The sequence below is a fragment of the Bombus fervidus genome, chromosome 9, assembly GCF_041682495.2.
Source record: "Bombus fervidus isolate BK054 chromosome 9, iyBomFerv1, whole genome shotgun sequence".
In the NCBI taxonomy this organism is placed as follows: Eukaryota; Metazoa; Arthropoda; class Insecta; order Hymenoptera; family Apidae; genus Bombus; species Bombus fervidus.
In genome coordinates this window covers 4536691-4562010 of record NC_091525.1, presented here as the reverse complement: position 1 = coordinate 4562010, position 25320 = coordinate 4536691, and the positions used below count along the sequence as shown (strand labels likewise).

Sequence of the window (25320 nt, the reverse complement as noted above, 5' to 3'; positions counted from 1 at the left end):
GTCCATACGACAAGATTCTGCTCTTTTAATTGCGTTCATAAAAGTATAAGTTTGCATAAATATCCGCAGTCCAGTTATATAACGAATATACGTATCAACATATAGAACCATTTATTCGTGTCCAAAATAAATTTCACGTGTGAAAGAAGGAGCAGTTGAAATCTTAGCAGTTAAATCTTATTACTCGAACTAATAAGAAGCGCTAGAGTTGATAGCCAATAAACCTCGATTATCGGAACTGCTCGGTTGTCCGAGCTGTCTTGTCCATCAGTCGTTCATCGATGAACGAGATTCAACTGTGTAGTGCGAGTACAATAGAACCTCATTTACCCGCACTCCGCTTATACATACAAATTAACGCTGTGCCTCTATTATTCGAACTGCGATTCAGCGTAATTTCGCAATATGTAATACGTGCAATATTTATTTATTCAAAACAAATTCTACGTGTTCAAAAAGAGCGCAATTTAAATCGTGAGGCTTGAATCCTAATGTTCGAACTAATAAGAAGAACTGAAGAGAATATCCATCTAATGAATCTTTATTACTAGAACTACTCGATTGTCCCTCAACCTGTTCGGATGAACGAGCTTCTATCGTGTAATACAAAACAGTTGATAGGAATGACGAAAGTTGAGGCTACTGTTACGCAAGCTTTGGTGATCTTCCATAATTATTATTTATTTAGAATGCACGACATAGAGGCGTGATTCAGATACACGCGCATTCGTAGATTCCACAGACGATTCTCTACTTAATCGACATTCCGGGTATCGTTGAGGATCGATCGCCTTCTTGATATTCTGTCGCGGTGTGCGTTGACTTTGACGCTCTACGCTGTGTCCGCCAAATACTCGCAACGCTATCTTCAAGTAAATAATCCAATCCCTGTTAATGTATTTGTTAAATCCGCCAAATATTTGTTGTATAGAGCCTCGAATAAGTCGTGCGACTCGATGGTCGAGGAAGGAAGGACACGGTAACAGGTAGTGATGTGGCTGAAGGAATACGAAGAATCTCGTGGAAACTGGAAGGAAAGAAAGTAGAAATCGTAGATGCGAGTGGCTCCGCCGCGAGAAAAGCGAGCAAGAGCGTTTTACCCGTGGAGAAAGGATAAACGTGGGTCGTAGTTTATCGACGTAGGCGTCTATGTACAAGAGAGCAGTGGCGCCGAGGCAACGACGTCCACTGCCGTCGAGGGATGGCAGGACGGAAAAGATCGATCGGCTGTGACTAGAAATCGCACCCCCGTGTGGACGTGGCCGCGTGGAACGAGAGCGACGGTGTAAAGTGGTGGTGCAGACGGGAAGGAAAGGTAAAGCGAAGGGTGGGTGGGGTCGCGATCGCGCGGCCGCGCGCTCGCTCTCCTCTTCTAGGAAGTCGATGCGATCGCAGTTTCGAGCGAAAGTCGCGCGAACGGTGACGGAATCTACGCGAAGGAAAGAAAGGAAGGGCGAAAGGAAGGAAGAAAGAAAGACGCGAGGAAAGGGAAATTGGAGTGGTGCATCGAAACAAACCGAATACTGCGACAGATCGCGATGACTCGCCGCTGGTTCTCCCGCCTCGCATTCCTCGCGATCTATCCTGACAGGCTCGTCGATACGTGATCGGTTGGAAAACGAGTCTCGTGCGGTCGTGAGATTTATACGCCGATTCTGGGGCAACTTTTCTAGACGGTGGACCTACGTAAGTAGAAGAAAATAAGAGGCAACGATGCCGGCAGGCGTGCTATTACGCGCAAGAAAGCGCAATTCCCTTTCCAGACGATGGCTGCCGACCTCAAGCTCGTGCCCGAGCCCGAGCTTTTGTCCCGGACCTGCCACTCTGATCGATATTTCACCAACCCCGGTGCTTTTCTCTCTCCCTTAGTTTCTCTACCCCTCTCTCCTTCTCGCTTTCCTTTTCTACGTGTATATGCGCGTAAGCGCACATAAAACCCCTTCCATTCTCTTTGTTTCTCCACGAGGTTTCACGTCATTCGCCACCCTTTCTGGCTTTGCCGACCTTCTATCCGGCCAATTCCCTACTCTACTTACTCTCTACCCGCCCTGTAACACCGTTGTCTTACGAGCCGCTATGTTGTTTTCGCCTTTCCGTTTCACGCTTTTTCATACTTTACGCCTTTCCATTCTTCTCTTCTACCATTACCTGTATTCTTCTTCTCCACATGTGCGCCTCCCTCCATCCGTGTAATAAGAAAAACGATGGCAGTTAAGAAACTGCACGGCAGCGCGAGAAACAGAGTTTTCCGGTTTACCTTGAAAGCGACGCGTGACCGTCTCGAGTTCAGTCGTTTGCATTTGCGCGTCGAGCGAATTAACCGTCGCAGGAAACGTAACGGAGCGTGCGGGCGTGTTCGTTAGCGGCTCGCGTATCTTCGTTCTCTCACGTGTGTATATACCCTGCACGCGAGCGTTCGTGTATCGTGATTTTTCTGTCAACCACGCGATAGTGAACAAGACGACGATAGTCGGTCGCGGATGAGCCAACGACCACGGGAACGCTCGATCTCGCCGAGGGTAAAAAGTGGCAGAAAGTGGCAGAATCTGGACGGTGGCTCGAGCGCTAAGCTGTCGGACGTGCACGAGGCTTCGTCCTTCGTTTCGAGATTCTAATCTGAAAAGATAAATACAGGAGGAACGTGAAAGGGAGAAAGAAAAGTGTAAGAGACACAATGGGATGGAGAGGTGAAATACGACAGGAAAGGGGAGAGACCGCGGTGCGGAGGTGAAATGTCCAAGACGATAGGCACGGACGAAAACAAAGATGCGGTGGAAGCAGACGTGAAGGGGCGAAAAGAAAACGGGAAGGTTTAAGCGTTTTATCGCTGCGCTGCTTCTGTGTCGAGTGTCTTGCCGCTTCCCTCTTTCCCCCTTTACGTCATTTCGCTGCTTCGCAAGAAGAGGATATCGCTATTAACTTACCTCACGGATATCCGCATTGTTTCGCGTCAACCAGCCAACTCAGCTGACCTACATTGGCCAGGCACCAGGCAAAATGGGATATCGAGCCACTCGATGCTCATCTACGGAAAACTACTCGCGGTCCCTACAGGGAGACCCAGGTGCCTAGCGTCGTATTCGTGCTTGTCACTGTCGTCGTCGTAGTCGTCGTTGAAAGTACTCTTTCATCCAGCACGGTTCGATATTTGTCGCAACGTCCACGCTACGGAACTTCTCGCTCGTTTTCCTATATTTCTTGTTGGCACACGTGGATCGAACTCGGATTCAAAAAGAGAAAATTGACTCACCCGAGCTCGTGTCTCGCTTCCCGTAGCGGGATATTCGAGGACGAACTTGATATTTATGTATCGCTAGAGACGCGCGCAGCTCTAGAGAACTTCGATCTACGATCGACGATCCATGCAACTGATTAACAGTCAAGTAATGCGATTCGTCATTGCATTTACCAAGGCACTCGGAGGCACCTCCTCTTTCTCCTCCTTCGATCGCGTTAAATATATTCAATCTTACGCCGAGCACGATCAAAGTTATCAGAATAACACAACAACAGTGTCCGAGGGCATAGAAGAGCAACCAAATACAATGGAAAGTGCGTGTTGCTACTTTACATCGCGTTATAACGTTGCGCTTTAATAGTTGGAATCGTTTCAGTCGCGTAACTAAATCACAAGGCACGCCGATTAGACGATAATCTATGGTAATCGTCGATCAAGGCCGATCGCATAAGCTGCCCAGACATTTGGTACGTTTTTGATTGGCATCATTCACTGTTAATGCAACTAACTCGCTGCCCCTGCTCCTCTCACACCTTCCACTCCTCTTTCTTCTCTTCCTCGTTTTCCTTCTCCTTCTCCATCGAGCCTCCTTCCTCCTCTGTCTTCCTTCTCCTTCTCCACTTCCTCCTTTACGCTCCCCTTCCAACTTTCTATAAGTCCGCGTGCCGTACTAAAAATAAAGTTAATGCCGAAGCATCGTCTTTCGTATGCGCCGCCACGAAAAGAAGAAAAAGCGGTAGAAAGAAATTGTCGACGGGTCGACCGAACACGAGAAAACGCGTTCTCCTCTGTTACTTCCATGACGTTCAGTGAAACGGATCGCGAACCGGTGTCGATCGCCGGAAGCAACCGATACACGAACATTCGAAGCGAAGGAAGAAGAAGAGGGAAGAGAAGCAAAGAAAGAGAAAAAAGACAGAAGGTCGAATAGGGATACTTAAGTAACTCGATTAAGAGATTCGTGCGTTCGAAACGCGATTAGTTTTTTTCTTGTTGTTATTATTATTATTACTATTATTATTGTTATTATTATTATTATTATTATTATTATATACCAATTGATAATAATTGGAATTGACAACAGGTATAGCTGTCAAGCGACGGACAACGAAGTTAACGATACGATACTGCCAGATTGGTCCAAGTGTGCTCGATATCTCTGCAAATTATAGTTTTTCCACACAGAGATGCGTGTATCGAGATGCGTGGTGTATGAAATAAGCGAACAGGATTAAAATGCAGAAAGAAAGACAGGAAGATACGCGACACAGCATGCTCCTATAAATATGTAATAGGGTAGGTGGATGTTATTTGTTTCTTCGTCAAAAATAGATATTCCATTCTAATAAGTATTAGAGTTAGCATTCTAATAGACATTAGAATAGATATTCTCGACTATGAAACGAACGAATGGAAACTAAGCAAGGTTGCTGCGCGAAGCACACATTTTCGGACGGAGATCCTTTTTGGAAAAGCGGATGAGATTGGAGCTTCCTCTTCTTCGCTATCAGATAAAGAAGCTAAAAAAAGGACAAGGAAAGTTTGGGCTCGAACACGACAGTACATAATACGAGAATAGAAGAATAATACTGAAGGCGAGAGAAGAAAGCGATGCCTTCCGCGTATTATTTAAGGAAATTGCAAACGACTTCGGGAAATTCTTCGGTTGTTTCCACCTTATTGCCTCTCGTTCCAAGAATTTCTGGCCAATACAGCGTACGATATAATATTCAAGAGTGATAGAAATATGCGTAACTATATATCAAGAAAGCAACTGACAGAATGATAAGAGAGAACCGTACGGACTCAGCGATGTTATAACTCTCGCACGAATAAAACAACTCTTTCCTATGTTTTGTCTTCGTAGGAAGAGTCGCCAGTCTGACGGCTGGATGCACAAAATTAGTATCACGATACCTTATCTCATAGGAGTTGCTACATAAAGGTTTCTATGCGTCATTAAATATCCATTATACACGTCACACTACGATAGGCGTATGAACTATTCAGAAGCCGTATCGATCAACTTCATGAATTCAAAAATGTCGGAGAAAAACGATGATGTTGCAAACACTGTTTTTTAAGTTTACTTCTCAGCATCGGATATTGATCGCGTATATCGATAAAAAATAAAGTTGAACGATTCGCCTTGCGAGAGACTCAGCGTACGAAGAAGAAAGCAAAGCTTCGATCTCATTCGATTCTCCAAAGAAGATCTTCGTTCAAAAACGTGTATTTCACGCAAGAAGATATTTTTAACGAAGAAACGAATGATCGACATCCAGCTGTTATATTAAATAAGTATGTATTGCATGTACAGTGTTTTTCTCCGTTTTACTCTCGGACGCGTATCTCTGTGTGTATCGCGATATACGTATCTCTGTGTGAAAGAAGATCTGTTAAACTGTAATTTCCAGTGACCGATAGCAACTGAGATTCCAATACTAATCGTTCACGCCCCCTGACACGATTTCTTTTTTTTTTTTTCTTTTGGGGGGACCGACATACGCCTACCGAGCTCAAACGTTCATGGACAAATTCATCCCTTCATCGTCGTTCTCGTGATCGTAGTCGTGGTTGTTGTCGTGGTCGTAGTGGCGGTCGAAATCGCGATCTCAGCGAAATACGAGAAGAGATACAAGTATAAATATATGCAAGAGATCCTACTCGTTTTTATCAGTGCTCGTATTCGTTTCTTTTTTCGCAGATTTCGTCGAAATGAGGGACCATCCGTCGCGCCTTTTCTCTGATACGAGGTAAGACGGTAATTTACCTCCTATCAAATACAGTGGCTACGAAAAGTATTCGAACCCTATTTATGTACGCACTAATTAATTTTATTTTATTTTAAATGCTAATTAAGTAGGCCCAAATTCTTACATTCGTCGTATCATTTAATGATATCCTTATACGATTATCGCGGATTTTTATGCAATTCCATATTCTGTTAGCATAACTAAAGAAATGGAACTTGCATACAAATTTATTTCGCTCATTAAATGATACAACAGACGTGAGAAATGACGATTTAGTCTATTAACTGTGTTATACTGTTGCAGAACGGACGCGTAGAAATGCCAGAATGAGAGGTAAGAGAGACAATCCTATTCTTTGTCGAATACAAGAAACAATACCAGTATCGTCGTTCAAAGATTATCCTGGCACTCTGATTAATTAGTGATAAGAACATTTAAATTTGTTCGAAGTAATGTATTAATGATTCGAATTAGAATTTATTAGCTTTTTATGGGATCAATAGATTAACAGTTCGTTAGACGTCTAATAATAATATTTATCGATATAAACTGCTATTTACTACATTTGCTACTTATTACATATTACAATTACTATTTGCATACGATTTACATTGAACTGCTTGCATTAGATCTTGCTTATCGTGATTTATCATTCGGATACTAAAGATATCGAAGCCGAAGAGCTTGTTAAGTAACAAAGTACTTGCACAAGATTTAAAAATTACAAATGCCAAATTTATTATTGCATGCCTTTGAAACGAACTCGGAATCTGACATTTAAAAATCAATTTAATATCCGTTTTACAATTTTAATAATAAAAATAATAATAAAATTTTATATGCTATTGTATATAGCCACGATGATTCTAACGAGTAAAACCTTTGCAATTTAATGTATATTCGTAATTTTGCAATTAAACATGTTGTCAAGGATAAGCGAAGTTTTAAATATTTTTAAACGATGGTACACACATGCTGCTTCGTTAAAGCCGTTGATTAGCGAGACTGCGGAATAACACGGTATTTGCAGGAGTGGCGTTTCTGGGAACGGTGAGATCGGCACGCGGAACTTTCCTGAGGACGCTCGTCTTCATCTTCCTGGCGACGTTCCTCTGGCTTCAACTTCATGTGATCAGCCTGACCGGCCGAGATTCCGCTGGACAGGCCTCGTCAAATGAGACGCTGTTCTCCCTCGTACCGCAAGAATTACATAGGTAAATCAGGCCGTGCAAATACGCCTTTTCACCATTTTCAAGAAAAATCCTCGTCGCCTGTACGTATGATAATACGTACGAAAATGATAAAAAAAAGACAAGCGAAAGGAAAAAGATAAGTAAGACGTTGACAAAGAGGGATAAAGAAAGAAAGAAAAAGACTTGTTCTTCCAGGTTTCTGAAAGATCGTCGAAATGGTTCTTCCTCGGCGTTAACGAACGCGAGCACAGAAACGTTAACCGAGTTCGAAATAGCGGAGATTCGTCGAAACATAGAAAGGGCGAATGCCGAGCAAAGAGTATACAACGAAGAGTCTTTCGGTCCTTTGGCTAACGACGCTCCCATAATAGTGATTCAAGTGCACACACGGCTCACCTACCTCAGACACCTGATCGTGTCGTTGGCTCAAGCGAAAGGGATCGAGCAAACCCTTCTGGTCTTTAGCCACGACGTTTGGCATCCGGACATCAACTATCTCGTACAAAGTGTTGACTTCTGTCGTGTCATGCAAATATTTTACCCTCACAGCATACAGACTCATCCTCGAACGTTTCCCGGCGAAGATCCGAACGATTGCCCTCGAAACATTCGCAAAGAACAGTGAGTAATCCTCTTCTTTATTGAATGCGTTAACCGCAGTGTTCTTAAGACGGGATTTTTAATGAGCGCTAGATTATAGGGGGCCATTGTGTGATCGCTACCTGGCATATAATGGAGTAAAACAGTTTTTAATCAAATAAATTATATTCCAAGAGATACGTAAAAGAATTTAGGGCAGGTTAAAGAATATAGTAAAATGTTTACCTGATTGCAAACTTTTACATATTATTGCTGCATGCAGTAGACGTATTTGTACCGATGCAACGAAGAAACGTGCTTCTATTTTCTTAGTAGTAATTTTCAAACACTTGTGTGCCTGTTAGAATAAAGGAGAGAATTGTAAATGGAAACAATGCAATGAGGTCATAAAATAAAGCGTTAAGTAGGATCACTAATTGTCGCCGTTCGATTCTATATGCACGCACCTGCGTCAGGTTCTTGTAGGTCAGGTGCGTCAGCTTCTTTAGATCAATTTCTATCTTCCTTTACAAGGAAATAATTACTTTACTTATCTATTAAATTTCGTTCTATAATTACAGATAATTTTTTAATGTAATGTAATTTTTATTATATATATATTATTTATATTATATATTTTTTTATTATATATATATTTTTAGTATAATTTTTTAATGTAGTCTACATCGTAACAATCACTAATCATTTGAAATTGAACGAGAAAGAACAAAGACAAAAGAATGAAAATTACGAAACTCCATTTTTCGCGAATATTTCGAGATATGAAATATTATAGACACAACAGGTAGAATTTAACTAAAGAAGACAACGCGAGCGTACGTCTCAATTCTAAAATTTCGCGTCTAGCACTTGTAGAAAATCCTGTCTTTATTTACCTCGAAAACGATCTTCGACGAACCAACACGCTCTCGCTCAAAGATGTTAGGACATCTCCTTCTTTTAATAAAATTTTGCGTTATTTGGTGTAGATTATGAATTTCAAATTGCTAATAAAATCGTTAATATATTAGTAACGCATAATTTCTTTATCGCGTAAATATTATTTCTTCGTACCACTATTATTCATAATGAGCTTTAATCTTTTCCAATTTTGAGTTAATATAATAGGAACTGTCCCAAGACTTTTGAGCGATGGTGTACGTTTTCTCTGCACATCTTCGCTGCTATAACTCGCAACTCCACAGAGCTCTGAATCTCGGCTGCATCAACGCAAAGCATCCGGACCTCTATGGACACTACAGAGAAGCCAAATTCACGCAGACGAAACATCACTGGTGGTGGAAAGCAAACCGCGTGTTCGATCAATTATCGATCACGAAAAATCATACCGGCATAGTTCTTTTCCTCGAGGAAGATCACTACGTGGCCGAAGATTTCTTGCACGTTCTCCGACTGATGGAACGTACTTGTAAACATAGCTGCAAAAGATGCAACGTCCTGTCCCTGGGCACCTATCTCAAAACCTACAATTATTTTGCCGATTTCAGTCGAAAGGTGAGAGATTCACACGCGTCGCACTAATCGCTCCAATCGCTCTAACCGCTCTGATCGCTCTAATTGCTCAAATCGTTCTAATCGCTTTACTCGTTCGGTGCGCGAACTCGACACCTCCTTCCCTAACCAGATATGCAATCGAAAAATCGTGCTTCGCGAACCGTTAGCTTGCGAGACCTCTTACTTGCTTCGACGATCCATATTCCTCGCTACTCGATCACTGTGATCTCTCATTTCAACTGATTTCTCGCTCGATTCGAAGACCACAGGTGAAAAACACATATAAGCGACACCGTCTGTTTTTTATAGAATCATTTCAAAATTCAATTCATCGTTGACTAATATCACGTGAAAGTTATCTCTGCATTTGATTATAGGATTAGATAGATATAAGTTCCTGCCATCATCTTGAGAATTTGAAAGATTTCTCGCGAAGCATTGTGAGCTTATCATCCACTTTCGAAACACTTGTATATCTTCGAATCTATCAGATTATTCCCTTCTTTAACTGTTTCATATTTAAAATAGTTCTTTTTAGTCATCAAAATGACATACAAACCAGAAAATCAACAAACATTAAACGTACAATATTTTTCCCATGTGATCTCTGTTTGATTCTATCGTGTGGTTGTTTGACTTAACAGCTGCACTCTCTCTCTCTCTCTCTCTCTCTCTCTCTCTCTCTCTCTCTCTCTCTCTCTCTCTCTCTCTCTCTCTCTCTCTCACTCACTCTTTCTCTCCTCTTTCCTCCGCTCTCCTCTTCTCACCGCCGCGTTTGCGACAAATCGTGCTTATTATTAAGAGGCAAAGAAGGGAAGGAGAGTTAGCTAAGAGTAGGGATAGATAAAAGGAACGAAGGAACGAAAAGTTAGGGCGCGAGAGGTAGGCAAATTCGAGTCGAATTAAATAAATAAAGAATGTGTCGCGAGAACGCGACCGCGTAAGAATCGTTGGACGATGGGTGCATACCGAATTATCGTCGTATCGAATCATCAGCTCGATTTCAGTATGAATATCTGTGTGTCGATGTTTCACGCACGCCTCGTCCGTTAGTTCCTTGGCGTCAACAGCGCCCTGCAAAAGGAGCTACTGCGTGGATTAAAAAGATGGGAAGCGTCGGCAAGGCAACAGTCGGCTAAAGCCGAAGACATCGTCGGTACCAGCAACAGCGGAAGAATCAACGGAATCCCAAGCAGCAGCAGCCACAGCGGCAGTGGGAGCAGCAGCACCGGCAGTAGCAGCAATAGTACTCCTACTGGGGCGAGCAACAGCAAAAACAGCAGCATTAGCGGAAATGTCATCGCTAGCAACACTGGCGCTGCCGCCATCCTACCAATTGCACGCAACGCACAGATCGTGCAATCTGCCTCCGCATGGGCTTTCCAACTCCTACCCGAACTCTACAATCATTATCAAAAGGTTGCCGACATCTTTCGACGACCCTCGTTAAGGGTGCAATTCTCTCCATCCTTTCCTCTAACTCTACGAAGTCGGGCGCGCACGTGCGCACGCACGCGTCATTTTCTCCGATTTTCCCGAAATTTGATCGTCCTCCGATAAATTCGTGATCGATAATTTACCACGCCATTGCGCATGATGCTAAAGCAAGCTTCGAGTAATCGTTCAGGGTATATTCGTAAATCTCAGAAAAGAAAGCTCGACATTGTTAGACAGCGATTGATGAGACCTATGTATACAATAAGTCGCGTTGTATGAGATTTCTGTTGTATATTTAATACGCAGTAGCAAGCACGCGCGTGCGCGCACGCGCTCACGCGCACCGATCGTCCCGCGATCTTCCTATTTCGTTTTATCCTCGCTATAATACTATAATTACATCTTAAGAACTGCGTTCGTGATATTTCATTCAGGCTGAAGTGATTCCTTGGATCTCGAGCAAACACAACATGGGTATGGCGTTTAATCGCGTCACTTGGAACAAATTGAGAAAGTGCGCCGCCCAGTTCTGCTCGTACGACGATTATAATTGGGACTGGAGTCTTCAACATATCGCGCAAACCTGTATGCCACCGAGCAAAGGACCCGGAATCGCGCCTCGTACAGAATCTGGTTTAATCACGATGATGATGCGGGCGCCCAGAGTTTTTCACATCGGAGAATGGTGAGTCGGAATAATTCTTTCTTTTCTACTCTCCTTTTTGCCTCCTCCTTTAAACTTATGCCTCCTTTATGCCTCCTATCGTATTCCAACAGATATCTAACGATTATAGGAAATATACCACCTCTGTCTTTCCACACGTCGTATCTCCCTCTAGTGAAATACTTTTATGATCGTTAAATCGATGATCTATGTACCAGCGGAGTCCATCACAAGAAAACCAATTGCGAATCGACCGCTGTGATAGCAAAGGTTCAAAACGTCCTAAAGGCTGCCCGAGATCATCTTTTTCCTACTCAACTGACGCTTACTGTAGCTGGCACTGCGAAAAAGACGAAGCTCAGGAAGGGCAATGGTGGATGGGGCGACACACGGGATCATCGGCTTTGTTGGAACATTACCGTTTATCCAGATCTCGTTTTACCTTGAGACCAAACTCTCGAACGAACGACATCGAAATATCCTTTCAATTTCTTCTTTTCTTCGCAAACCCTCCTCTATTTCTCTATCTGCCTTGTTCTTTGTCCAAAAAGTCGCATCCCGCTCAGCCCGTTTCGTTCCCGCCTCGTCCTGACTCATCCAGTTTCGTCTCTCGTGGAAGATGCTCGTTTAACAAGTTCCTTCGCGTCGACGAATTATTGTATCGATCCCACGGTCTGTTATCAGATCGCGCGGCATCCCTAGCGGCGTACTTATCTTTATATTCGTGCTAAACTTAGCAACCGATTCAGGCGGCGGAAGCACATTTCGCGCTTAGCGACTCAGCTCCTTAACGAATTTGCGTCTCGACCGGTCGCCAAAGTCCCAGAGAAACACGCTTATCACGTATTCTAGTCATCGTACCCAATGATGATTAACGATAAATGGGTAACAAAACAATGGTCGTTGTCTGTCTATAAATTGCTTCCAGTAAGGTAGCAAACAACATTAGACTGACAATACTCCCCGCTCGAGACGACCCAGACTTTTGAACTTGGAGTGACTCCGAGAGCGAACCAAAGCCATCCACGAGTCGCGAAATTTACATAGGATACGTTTTATATTTGTAACGAGAATCAACGAAAATAAACGAATCAACCGATTTTGTCGTATCTTATTATCTTCTTCAAACGTTTATTATCTTATTTCACCATCCTCATTGTAAATCGAGTATATCGTACCTCGGTTGGTCGCTAGTCGTATTTGTACAGGCAATTAATTATTTCATACCATCACCTATAAATATCAATGAAAAGAATATCCTTCGTAAGCCGGGTGCACGACTTAAAATCGTCTGTCTTAAAATCCTAAAAGTTTCGCGTATGTCGGCACGTTATCGTCATACTCCACCCTCATAAAGTTTCCTGCTATTGGCCCTTCCAAATTGTATTTTTCTGCGAACTTCTTTATGTTGAATCGCTTTCGTTGAGGACCATCCCTGAAATTCGTATCAACCGTAATTCGCGATTTATCACTTACCAATAACACGTTATTAGCTAGTAATTAATAGAAAGCAATTAATTCTTTGGGGTCGTATATCTGCTCTCAGCCATCAAAACGAAGAACCAGTCAGATTGTACATTATACTGTCACATGCTTTGGAAATATATAAGATTTTTAACCCATTAAGGATCAAGCAATAGTTTATCATAACACATATTTTATTGTATATAATTTATTATACGTACTATAATTTCTTTAAATTATGTAAGATTGTAGAATTTAAGTGCAAAAAATAGCACCGAGAAAGATAATAAGCGATATTTTATTACAATCCTTGATATTTTCTTTCATAGTTATACAGTTAAAAAGACAAGATTCAATAATGTGAATTGATTAAAATGATTGCAAATAGAACGTTATATTAACGCAACTTTGATCCTTAAGGAGATAATAAGATCTCACAAGTTAGGTCAGTGCACCGTGAAATCGAAACTAGTGATTACGAACTTCAGTCTTTGGACATTCCTTTGATCGTACTATTAGCGTCCGTTCAACGAAAATTAATTCTAATCACCATGGTGTCTATATTGAAGCTCAATACGACCGCAAAGGATTAAAAAGCACGCAAGCTATTATATATCTACTATGCACGCTCGATTTTACCTGTTGCTCAGCCTTCTCTCGTCGAATGTAATGGATCCTTGATTCTGCTTGTAAACGAGAAAGACATATCGATGTTTCCCGCTACCTTTTGGTGGCGCTGGACCAACATACTCCGCTAGTACCTCTCCTTTCGCAACATTTTCTTCTGGAATATTTCCGACCAGCCAATGTCGAAATTCTCGATTGTATCCCTTCCTAGTCGGTACGTCAGGATCTACGCATGAGAGAACGTCAGGATCTTCATTAGTAATGGCTTTAACGAACACCAAATTATGAGGCATCGAATCATCGATCGATCAAAAGCCATGGCAAAGAAGAAATAGTGAACGAAAGAAACAGGTTTGTTCACGTCGACTCGGTGAAAGTTGTCGCGAGTTGCACGCCTCGAAAGTTTCACAAGGATAAGGTAATGTATATAAGGTCGCGTTCTTCTCCATAATTAACTTGAATCGTCTCTGGCCTCCAAACAAATTTACACTATACGAGTTTACTCTCTGCTAACTTACCTGTCATTACAAGCGTGTAAAGTACTCCCCCTTCGTGCTTGTAATGAATCTCTGGGATCATTTGGGTCTCCGTGGGAGTTAACTCATTTCCAAAATCGATCACTTTATCTCCGTACTTGACCTAACTCAAATCCATACACGTTATTGCCATAAGATAAATATTAAATAAAATAACTAAATAATTTCATTTAGTTATATAAAATAATTTATTTGATACTTTTCATCTTTTAAACTATTCAGACACACGCATCTATCCCTACTAAATTCAGCTTTCTCCTTACGATACGCTTGTATTTGCACTCCCAGACTCACACCAACGTTAAGTGCAATTATTCAAAAAAAACTATACCTCGATCTTCTCTGTTGGTGCCGTGTCTAGTATATCGGGTACGATTTGTGCTTCCTCAAATTTTGTACGAGTATCTGTACCGGTGATAATATGGATACCGCAAACAAGAATTCCTGCAATTTATTTTGTATCTCATATTTAGCACACAACGATCCGAAAATAGTGAAATTAGGTACATAGTTGTATTCGCGATTCGATTTTAATTAAAGATATACACGTACCTATTATCATGGAATACTTCATCTTTATCTCGTTCTGTTGCACTTAGCCTCGACAGACTACACACGCTCGACTCTGTAGAAACGTTTTATCCTACCGATTACGTCCCCCACCCTTTTCCTAGCTTATAACCTGACAAGAATTCCTATTGCATTTAACTTTTCTTTTCATTTGGCGTCGGACGACCATGGTTCTCCCCCTCTTTTCGCGAATGTTCGCGTCCTCTTATTTGCTACTTCGCTCCTTTCCTCACAATTTCTTTCCTTTCCAAAATCCTCTAAAGAGGAAAGGAGAAAAACACTAATCATTCTATATTACATAGTTGATGGAACAAATGTGCTGGTGGATCAAATATTACAATGATACGTTATAACTTCATTTATTTTTGTTCATTGTGTACAGGTGTTACATTACACAATGTAAAAGAGCTTGTACTACATGAATGAGCGTTCAATATCAAATTTCATACAAAATATCTGCGCACCAGTCTCCAATGTCTATATACCAGGCTTCATATCCCTCATTTTATCCATGATAGCATGTACTTAACCTCCTAACTGTTTATATAAAAGTGGAACATAATCGTCAAATTCTGCCTGGTACATGTTTCCAGCGATAGGGTCTCCCAGTTTGTATTTTGCAGCAAATTTTTTAATAGAAAAATTTGCTCGATTATCCCCACTGCGATTAGTCAGACGAGGTTCATTGAATGTAAGCTTTTGAGGCTGCTTATACAAAAGGAATACATAGCGATGAAGTCCAGTGCCTTCTGGTGGACCTGAACCAATGTACTGAGAGAGTACTTCGCCTTTGGAAACATCAGAACCAGGAATGTTTCCTACCAACCAGTGGTGCCATTCACGAAATTTTGGTTCTTTGCGGCTTGGTGCATCTGGATCTGGAAGGAAAATATAATAAATTAATCTAACTGTTAATTAAAAACTATTATTATATATGCAACCTATGCAATTTTACACTTTCAAATGTCCTATGACTGGATAAAAATCTGTAGTCTAATTATAACATTTAATGGCAGGAAGAAATTTTTACATAGATACCATTTCTTTAGTTGTGTTAACAAAAATATGACATTACATTAAGACTTGCTGTGTAATTACTATAAAAATTACTATTCCTTCAATACGTACCAGTCATACAAAGGGTATAGAAAACACTTGCATCGCCATCCCACTTAACAGAAGGTGGATCTTTCACCTGCGTCGGAGTCAACACTTTGCCAATTTCAACGGCAAGGTTATTTGAATAAGTAACCTGCAGTACATTTTGTGGGACCTTGTCTATAACGTCGGGTACGACACCATGAGTTTGCAACGTTTGAGCCATGGAAGACAAAAGACGAGTTCCAATTTCAACGAGAGGTTTTCTTGCAATTAATGAAGCTGAAAGTACACCAAGTAATAACAGACGACAGACTACGAAATTAACAAATAATCAATTCTTTGCAATCGTGACCAAACCAAAAATACAGCGAGGTTATCGCAAATGGTCAATAGGCATTTCGTATAAACAATTTGACCGATACTGAGCAACCGTTTTTGCATATAGTCGATAATATTTTATTAACTCGCAAAGAAAACAAAACATACAATAAAAAAAGAAAAACGCAAACGAAGCAAGGTGAAAAAAAGAAAAGATCGTGTATTCTACGACACTAATTATTACGTGCAACATCGGGAGAAGAGTAATATGACACGTTTTGATCAATCTTTCTAATAGATATTACTTGCGTTAATTAAAAGCAGCATGACATCCAACACGGACTTTAACTCATAAATAAAATACTTTAAACTTTAAAGAAAGAATATTATGGAAGCTACAAATACAACTGACTTTGCAACAACCTTAGAAACCGGCACACTGTAGTCGATTCTCGTCCCTACCTTTTGCGAATGTTTGCTCTATATAGATCAGCATACGCATTATATATGTAGTAGATTGCAGAAGCCTGTAGCGCTGGCCAATCACGCGCACGAAATCATTTTAATAAACATCGTTGTAATACACGCCATCTATCGGAATTCAGGTATTGACAACACATTTTTTTAATTATTGAATATTTATTAGAATATTAACGTATCTGTTGAATTATTGCAAACATGTACATTATATTTCAAATAGAAATCTTTAATAATTTTAAAAATATAACGAAGATGTCCACCTTTTGATCGAATTGCATCAGGTGTTCAGATACTTGCAATATAAAATACGAATTTCAAATAAAGAAACAGAAATGTAGAAACAAAATTATTTTAATGCTATATTATAATGAAATAATGCACTGTACACAGACTAAATAGAGACATATTTGATTTTTCTACATATCTTCCTAAATATACGCATACGCGCACATGTATTATGTACATGTATACACATCATACGTACGTCATACAACATAAACTATCCATATACAACATTCGTACAAGCTTGCACATTTAAAGATATATTCATTTCTTCATAAACAATTGCTCTACACCCTTCTTTAGTCAATGTAACCCACTTAAGCATAATTTCTTTACACTGGTGTACACATATGCGCTAAACTTTGGCGAACAAGAATATCAGGAAACAACGACGATGTTTGCAATCAATTTTTATGCGAAAACATTTCAAGGTCTGATGAAACTACGATATCGAATGAATATGAATGAGAGGGTATTTATGATAAAATTTTGTTCTACGACTGTTTTACTTAAATTTTCGTATTAATACTGTTTCGCTAATGTGACCTTTTTCGCATTAACTTGATATTTTTGTTGTCGTTGTCCTTTATCGTACACGTGTACATGCTCTTTATATCATCTCTTTACAACTGATCAATTAAAAAATTAAGCGTATTCGCAAATTAGAGAAATTACTATTATTTACAGTAATATGTAGGAACGATCGTACAATTTTCACGCGCAAAAAGGAAACGGTTTCCTTTTTCTTATTCCACTTTGTCATTATTTTAACTTTTAAATTTGCACCTTTATACAATTTTCTGCAAATTCTCTATCTCAAACGTATTGATTGCTAATTATAGATAAACAGAATAGAGATAAGAGGAATGAGGAAAGAAAAGAAAAAAAGAGGTGATAAAAGAAAGATAAGAAGAAAAGTGAAAAGAGGAGAGAGATAAAAGAGGAGATCAAATAAATGACAGAAACGATAATGAGGAAAATGGAGACTTATCTAAAAACCTAGACGTTTGAGATTACTACGCGTTGCACAACCACTAAGTCTTAATTTTTCACTTTGCCAGCTTTTACTTTTGCTTCGGAATTTTTTGAGATCGGCTTGGTGATCAGGGTGGTTCATCGGCCGATAACCCTGTGGCGAACACAATTTCTTTTGTTCCTTGTAGAATTGCTTATATCCACCACGCAGCAAATAAACTTCCGGATAGTAGAGAGCGGGATAATATTCCTTGTTACGTTGACGATCCAAACTTCGTAGAAATCGTGAGAGGTTTGGACCTCGTTTCCACGAATATTCACAATGAAACACTAGAATATTTCTTTTACTCGTATCTGGTTCAATTTTAGGCGTATTTTTCAGTGGATCTAAGAGGGATTGCTCGATGAGATCTTTAGTGTAAAGATTTAGAGCACCTTGAATGTGACCTGCATCGAACTCGTACGGATAACGGCAATCTACGATTTCGAACGAATTAATTTTATCATTAAATTCTCCACGTATTAAAGCGGCTAAGGTATCGACTGAAATTGATTTTAAATCTTCGTGATGACTAATAGTTAATGGCAGGATGCATGGTTTGCTGAAATCTCCTGTGAGATCGGTATCGGTGACGCTGCGATGAATAGCCGATTTGATGTGCGCGTGTGCGTCCAATTCTGGGGACACTTCTGTCTCTGTCCCAGTTTCTGTCTCCATTTCTGTGTCCGTTTCCATTTTCATCTCTATTTCCATTTTCGTCGATATCGTTTCTATTACAGATGCCGTCTCTATTCCTGATGTAGAAAAGCTCTTCTGTAACGACCTACAGTTTGGCACCTCGAACATCATAGCTTCACTACTGCTACAATCTTTGGCGACTTCAAAGAAGTTGCTGGATCTTCGTGATCTCTTGACTAGTATCGGGCTCTCGTTCATCAGTGGTTCAAGCCGTTTCGAATCTTGAGCAAACGACGAATTGAAAGTATCTGCGTTGGTGTTCTCGTCGGTAATTTCAGTGATTCGTCGACGTCGTGCAACGGGTATAGTCGTCGCTAGTGGGCTACCATCGTCGAAATTTAGAGTCTTAGTCGATGAGTTCGCATTCGGAGAACGAAACAAGCAGGAACGTACTTTCGAAAGCGACGAGGTCTTTTGATTTTCCTTTTCATATTGCAATGACAATGAGCGTCTGAGGGTTCTGCCTGTGCCGCGGTAGGTACGTGAATACTCGGGCGTGCTCTGATTACTTGAGTCAGGATTCGTTGGTGTATTCACGATCTCGGCACCGACGATATTGCCGCAGAGTAAGGTGGAGATATCATTTGGTAATTGCGTTGCATCGTCCAAATTCTCGGTATCTACCAGATCGTTGAACCCATCATCCATACTCTCGTAACCAGATGAAATGCTTCGAAAGAGGGAACATCGTGCGATTCGCGCTCGGTGTGGCGATGATCGTACCGGCGACTCCATCGGACTCCGAGATTCGACAGACATTCGACGTGGAGCAACGGCCAGGGGCTCCGCAAATCGAAATCTATCTCGCCTCGATTTTTCCTCTCTCTCAATAAAGCTCGCTCCATATCCGCTGTCTTGGCTATTAGGATCGCAATCTTCTAGAGGATGACGGGTCCTTTTTGTACCGGCGATCTATTACACATCAAAATACATTAATTAGACTTGAATATTTATCACACTATCGAATTAATTTTGTCTTCTGACGCTTATCGTTTGACCATGTAAAAAAGAATTTTAAAGACTGACCCGGTATTGTGCTTCAGAATGTGACACGCCGGTTGTTCAAAATACAGATAACGAAAACTAATTCAGTCCGAGTCTAGATTAATCGACAGATTAGATTCGATTTAATTCAATTCGAAATACAACAGAAACGGAAGTGTCACTTTGACGCGCGCCCCCGTATGTGATAACTATTTTAAATATATTCAAGATGTTGAAAGTGAGCGATAAACAGCCACGAATAATGTAGGAACAGGTGCATATTTTTCTTAACGCGACGATATAAAAGGTGATGTTTTACGCTTGTTCGTAATTTAATGAAAGAGCGCTAGTTAGAATTAATAAGAGTAACAAAAAAAGAAGAAAAAATGGAAAAAGAAGTCGAAATATGCAAGAACATATGTATTGATAACGATACCTTTTGCGGGCTAGTACCATGCGGGCTGTTATTTTCTTTGTCAATAGATGGCGATACTGGCTCTGGACAGGAAAAACGTCGCGTAGCCATGCCAATTAGCCGGCGGACTTTTGGTTTAGGTTTCACTGTGCTGTTCGAAGTGTCTTTATTGTTAAATACATCCTTGAAGAGGCTATAAAGGAAAGAAATAATTATTATATACCTTTATACACACAGACACAATTGTATATACAATTACAAGAATACAATATCAGTTCAATGATAAACCTAACCTCTATAACTAGGTCCCGATAAAGATACATGTTTTGGAAATAATAATTAAGAACAAAAGATTTCTCAAAATGAAGAAAATCACGCACCTTGAATTTCATTGAACACATCTTTAGAAATATTGCAACAGATATTATCGACATGTTTTACGCGCAATAATATTTTACTGTGAATGAATGATTAACTTCTATAAATTGCCTCGAAATTAATCGCGTTTCTTCTTCCTTAAACACAGTTACACAATGTTAAAATGGAATTTTACACGATTTACAAAGCTGCGCGATACAAAAGAACACGTTGTCGTTCGCAAATTGCCGTTTCATTAATGAAACTTACTGCCAGAATACTTTACATATGTACAACACGAGAAAATATGGTAGAGCGAGAGCGCGCCAACTGAATGCGCTTGCGCGTGAGAACCACATGCACTTAGCAGACGCGCAAAACTGATTTCACCGGTATATCTATTTTCGCAGTTTAGAAATCACTGATCCATGTATAATAAGAGTGTATAATACGTAAAAGACATAGGATAAGACCTAATATAGTTTTAGTAGGAGAAATTGTGGACACGTTACTAAGAATTCTTTACGAACATATTGGATTCCAAAAACACGTAGATGCAATGTAAACAAATTTCCCCTATGTACATATATTTCACTAAATTTGCACTGAATTTACAGACACCTATTCACACGCGTGTTCACACGAAAAGTACGAGACGAAAGAAACGAAAAATCGATACAGCTCGGAAGCAGAAAATTAGCTTTATTATGATATATACCTTGTATATTGCCACACTTCACACGAATTAGTAACATCTTGCGAAAACATAGCGATCACTGACGAAACACGAAGTCACAATTAAAATCAGTCAATGATTACAAACGAGAAGAAAAAGAACTGTGCGAGCCAGGAAACCACAATACAGAACGGCCGTATCTATCAAATTAAAGAATAAAATGACGATACATGAAAACTCGGACGATAACCCGCCACTCGTTACACCGAATGCGGAGTTGGATCGACTCACGCCAACTCGCAAAGTCGCGCACTATCTGAGTGGCCTGGCGGGAAGTCTGTCTTTATATGTAGCAGCCTGGTGTGGTGGGGGAAAGGGCCGACCAATCGGTAACTGGGAAAGGGCCCGCCTAAATCTTCTCAGGGCGTACAGGGAGAACGGAACGCGGAATCCACTCTTTAGGGTAACCGCTATGGGGGGCCCTTTTCTGCCTCTTTGCCGCCGTGTTTCGTTACATCCGTTTGTTCGTTTACTCGATCGTTCGCCGATATTTACCAGTCGCTAAATCTATATGAAATGTACATATATATAGAAGCACACTTGCGTCTGCATATGTCCCCTTACGACTTTGTAAACTTCGATCTAGTTTCGAAATAAAAGTCTATTGATAAAATTCTTTAACTATTTAAACCTTAGTAACTTCAGGTTTCTTCATACATGTACGTTCACTTACTTGTTGACTTTGAAAAATATTATGTCTTCAATAGCTTACGAAAGTATCTGAATATTTATGGGAAGCTTCCATGAATACATGGCGCGTGTTACAGAAAACATTTCGAAATTTCATTAATATTGTAATGAGGTACAATTGTATCTCATACATACGATACTTGAGTATCGTGATTACGTTGGTAACATCTGGTACGAGTCTGCTAATGTATATAGAAATTACAAGATATTCATCAGAAGCATACGCTCCATAAAGATTATCGGAGTATCTCATACATGAACAGTTAATTGCTCGTTATATTAATAATGCATAATATTCCATTTTTGACACAATTATATGTTTAAAATTATTATTCATGTCCACCCTAATATTTTAATGATTGTAAGCTTATGATTGCAGTAAATTACATATTCGCAACGTCTATACATATATATATATTATCGGATTGGTCTTAAATTTTTAATTTAACCAATATAACCATGACGGTCGTGCCTCGTTACAGTGTTAAAAATTATGAAATGTTTTATATAACGCGTGCAATATGTACGTAAAAATTTTCCACGGTAAATCTCCAAATTATTTTCGAGGGCCATTGTATATTTGTTTCCAGTTCGAAAGCTTTTAAAGAAGACCATATCTAAGGTACTCATTATCAAATTTAATTAATATAGAAGAGACCGCGTTTTGAAAGGAATTATTTAACATATCTAGAGTTATCAAACCGACATATATATTATATTCAAAGAGGAAGGAAAAGGATAAGACGGAGGAGAAGACGAATAAAGAAGAAGAAGGAGAAGAAAAAAAGGAACATTTAAATCTATGCTGCTTATGTTCCCTTCTTTCTCGCGCTCGTGCCTATGTGTATACTCGGTCATTCACTGGCTAGCTCACTTTCGATACCAGGCCGGAAAAGGTTGCCGACCGTAGGAGTTGTTGCTCGCACTGAAAGGGCCTGTTCTCGTCTCTCTCTGTTACTACGCTCCTCTTTCCGTCGACTGATGCACCGACCATTCCGAAGGATGCAGCTCTCAGCAGGTACAGCTCGGTCCGTTTTTTCATTCTGCCGATCACAATGCTTCACCTGATCTCCGATACCACCCTCGCATTCTTTAAAGATTTTCACACGGACACGCCAGATATGCGTTCGTAAGATTCAATCGCGCAAATAAGTTCGAAACGTATGTTTGCGCGTACATATGAATGTCTTATCTTGTTTAGTCATACGGGTAAATAGGGAAAAAGGATAAGTAGGGAAAAAGGATAAATAGGGATAGCAGGTAGTAACTCCGTCACACTAATTTATGCATAACTCTGCTTGTCGTTAATAAAATGCCATTAGTACCCATCTCGTGCTTCCTGCTTGACATTTTATTGCACATTTTTTAACAATGCTATCTTTTTTTCTATTTAATATAAATATACATATATCTTTAATAACAAAGATTTCCTGGTAATTTATTTATGTTATTTTTTATTACCTATTTATTTATCTGGTCATTTATCACCAAAATCACTTAAAATCTAAAGTATAAATTTTGTAACTTCTTTAGTCTGAGTTGTAAAGTTGTGGTTACTGCTTTACACTTCTCACTTTGGTGTGGTAATCACGTATTGAAGCAATAAACGAAGGTTAGAAGACAGACGAAGTGAAAAAAAAAGAAGCGGAGGAGAGAAGTCGAAAAGAGGGTGAACAAATAAGGGACTGAAGGAATATAACGAACGATCCATCGGTCTGTTCCCAGCAGTCATATATGCGAAGATTATTCGCTATAGGGCATCGAACGCGCGTAACGCACAGTGCGACCATGGGGGTAGCTCAGCTGCTTACTTTGCCATATATCGGGGGTTGCAAAGGCACCCCTCACGTACAGCTGGCTGATTGTGCACCTTCTCCATCCTCGCGACACGTTATACCCGTACACCGGCTTTAGAGACAATCTCTAATCCAACTTAGATAGCTAACTTGCGGAAAATCGTTAAAAAGTATACAGACCTGATATGAAAACTTAAATTCTTATCAATATATCAGTGCTATATACGAGTTAGTTATTTGTTTTTCGGTTAACTCCACAAATGAAGAAGTAGAGAGAGATTGATAAAATTACATATGAGACAAGCGTCGATCAAATGCTTTGTCATCAAAATTTCAGAAATTTTAAAAAGTGGTGTTAACCACATTGGCCTGTGAACGGGCTCATATCATACATTATATCATACTATACCCGCCGCTTTCTATTAATTTCTTCATTTCATTAGATACACAATTAACACACAGTTCTGAAGAAACAAATGACCTACTTCTATAAGTTCATTTGTCGCGAGAAGATGACTCGGGTAGATAACGATAAACTTTAAGGTAAATTTAAAAAAAGCATCGTCTTCGACATCGTCATTTTTCTTTACCTCTCCATTTATGCAGTTGATTAACATGGTTTCTGAAAGTAACATCGAAATCAAAAAACCAGACTTATCACGTTTTTTCTTTCCTGTGTGTGTGTGTAAGTACACGCTCGGTACTGATCCAGAAACCGTCTTCCGCGGGAAACGAACGGTTCGAACGTATAACGGACTGGAAGGGAACTGGGAACTTGGAATCGGGCAAACGCCTGGCTCCCTACGACTTTGATTTTTCTATAAGAAAGAGTGCAGATGGTCGTATCCATTGTGATGGTTGGCACGTGCCAACCATGGGTACCCTGATGGTGCACCGCTAAGTGCATATACGTGTGTACATGTAACAGACACTTTCCAAACGAACGTGTGCTGTATGCACGCATGCGTGTACAAGATATGATCGTGTACGTGTAGATACATGAAGATACGTGTAGGTGGGTGAAACGTATATTTCTACACAAACGTATAATCGTGACGATATCCCATTGACGTTCCATTAACGACACACATCGGCACGAAAACGTGGGGAGCCATTTACGTAATACCTGACGGGAGGGCCTTACACTTTCAAGATTCTCTCCATTTTCGAGTATACACTATGATTATTTATTTTTAAACAAATTCGTTGACATATTTATTATACATCGTACAGTATACTATACATCGATCAATTCTAAATCAAAATCAAAAATAATTTGATAAGTACGGGAATATAAAAATTATTCTGTTAAAAGTTGCGTTTGAGTGATACTTCATTACTCTACCGATACAGGTATATGATGTATATGCACCTTATGTTCATTCCATGAACGTTTCACGAGATGAAGACACGAAATGTTTCCTAAAGATTGCACATGGTCGATAGACGTATAAAAATTGGATAAACGTAACATTATCGAAGAACGTAACAGAAGTATTTTTACATTTCGTGCTGTCGATGTATAAAATCTTATAACAATAATAAATAGTTTATAGACATTTACTACGGGAAGGAAAGTGTAGCGGTACATGAATCATAGGATACAAAGTTTCAAATACCTTAATAAGGTTCTAAAGTCAATATAAAGTAATAAGCAACAAAATATACCTTCAAGGGATCTGTAGATTAGGCAGATTTAATGCCAGATGTTTTATTAGTCTAATTTAAGTTCGAAGGATTTATGGGACTATTGATTTCACTTACTTGAGTTTAGAAAAATTATAAAATGACCGATATGCGTTACTTTTTATTTTAATTTTATCCTAAAGATTTTCTCAAAATATTAAAACTCTTCTTCTCTGTTAAAA

General features: G+C 39.8%; 4 protein-coding genes and 1 long non-coding RNA gene across 20 annotated transcripts in view; 2 read left to right on the top strand and 3 right to left on the bottom strand.

The window, feature by feature from the left end:
• Nucleotides 1–766: 766 nt before the first annotated feature.
• Nucleotides 767–12491, top strand: Mgat2 (alpha-1,6-mannosyl-glycoprotein 2-beta-N-acetylglucosaminyltransferase). Of its 13 annotated transcripts, none has more exons than XM_072009802.1 (9): nt 767–1315; nt 5946–6058; nt 6298–6327; nt 7025–7208; nt 7383–7808; nt 8972–9281; nt 10335–10700; nt 11153–11403; nt 11601–12491. In XM_072009802.1, exons 3-9 carry the CDS (start codon nt 6321–6323, stop codon nt 11827–11829), a joined length of 1773 nt encoding a protein of 590 aa, XP_071865903.1. In that variant the 5' UTR covers nt 767–1315; nt 5946–6058; nt 6298–6320; the 3' UTR covers nt 11830–12491. The 13 variants fall into 13 exon arrangements, with proteins under 13 accessions (XP_071865903.1, XP_071865896.1, XP_071865894.1 ...); XM_072009795.1 differs by having other exon boundaries at nt 768–1315; nt 5946–5994; XM_072009793.1 differs by lacking the exon at nt 767–1315 and adding an exon at nt 1333–1686 and having other exon boundaries at nt 5946–5994.
• Nucleotides 11600–14701, bottom strand: LOC139990506 (protein D2). Its single transcript, XM_072009870.1, has 5 exons — nt 14562–14701; nt 14341–14453; nt 13992–14112; nt 13486–13699; nt 11600–12817 (listed from the first exon to the last, which is right to left on the bottom strand). The coding sequence occupies exons 1-5, from the start codon at nt 14581–14583 to the stop codon at nt 12679–12681; spliced, it is 609 nt and encodes a 202-aa protein (XP_071865971.1). The 5' UTR covers nt 14584–14701; the 3' UTR covers nt 11600–12678.
• Nucleotides 14702–14922: 221 nt separating this feature from the next.
• LOC139990504 (protein D2) lies at nt 14923–16552 on the bottom strand. 2 transcript variants are annotated; one of them, XM_072009867.1, is made up of 3 exons: nt 16411–16552; nt 15708–15959; nt 14923–15457 (listed from the first exon to the last, which is right to left on the bottom strand). In XM_072009867.1, the coding sequence occupies exons 2-3, from the start codon at nt 15901–15903 to the stop codon at nt 15105–15107; spliced, it is 549 nt and encodes a 182-aa protein (XP_071865968.1). In that variant the 5' UTR covers nt 15904–15959; nt 16411–16552; the 3' UTR covers nt 14923–15104. The 2 variants fall into 2 exon arrangements, with proteins under 2 accessions (XP_071865968.1, XP_071865967.1); XM_072009866.1 differs by having other exon boundaries at nt 16304–16472.
• A 259-nt stretch (nt 16553–16811) lies between these two features.
• Nucleotides 16812–25320, bottom strand: part of LOC139990441 (regulator of G-protein signaling loco-like) — a 41507-nt gene continuing 32998 nt past the window's right edge. For all 3 annotated transcript variants that reach the window (XM_072009680.1, XM_072009682.1, XM_072009681.1), the window contains 2 exons: nt 19895–20066; nt 16812–19386 (listed from right to left, as the gene is read on the bottom strand). In XM_072009680.1, coding sequence (XP_071865781.1) covers nt 17752–19386; nt 19895–20066 — 1807 coding nt within the window. In that variant the 3' untranslated portion in view covers nt 16812–17751. The remainder of the gene's footprint in view (nt 19387–19894; nt 20067–25320) is intronic.
• LOC139990525 (uncharacterized) lies at nt 17891–21579 on the top strand. The gene is made up of 2 exons (XR_011800580.1): nt 17891–18027; nt 18105–21579. It is a non-coding gene; the product is annotated as an uncharacterized lncRNA (long non-coding RNA).

Bases quoted from the DNA above. Each gene is read 5' to 3' on its own strand.
- LOC139990506 (XM_072009870.1), bottom strand. From the start codon at position 14,583: ATGAAGTATTCCATGATAATAG. The intron at 14,454-14,561 runs GTACGTGTATAT...AATAAATTGCAG, and splicing joins GAAGTATTCCATGATAATAG to GAATTCTTGTTTGCGGTATC. The intron at 12,818-13,485 runs GTAAAATCGAGC...TACGAATTTCAG, and splicing joins GAGAGAAGGCTGAGCAACAG to GGATGGTCCTCAACGAAAGC.
- LOC139990504 (XM_072009866.1), bottom strand. From the start codon at position 16,325: ATGCTGCTTTTAATTAACGCAA. The intron at 15,960-16,303 runs GTAATATCTATT...GTGTACTTTCAG, and splicing joins GCTGCTTTTAATTAACGCAA to CTTCATTAATTGCAAGAAAA. The intron at 15,458-15,707 runs GTACGTATTGAA...TTTTCCTTCCAG, and splicing joins CTATACCCTTTGTATGACTG to ATCCAGATGCACCAAGCCGC.
- Mgat2 (XM_072009802.1), top strand. The intron at 9,282-10,334 runs GTGAGAGATTCA...CTCGTCCGTTAG, and splicing joins TTGCCGATTTCAGTCGAAAG to TTCCTTGGCGTCAACAGCGC. The intron at 10,701-11,152 runs GTTGCCGACATC...TATTTCATTCAG, and splicing joins TCTACAATCATTATCAAAAG to GCTGAAGTGATTCCTTGGAT.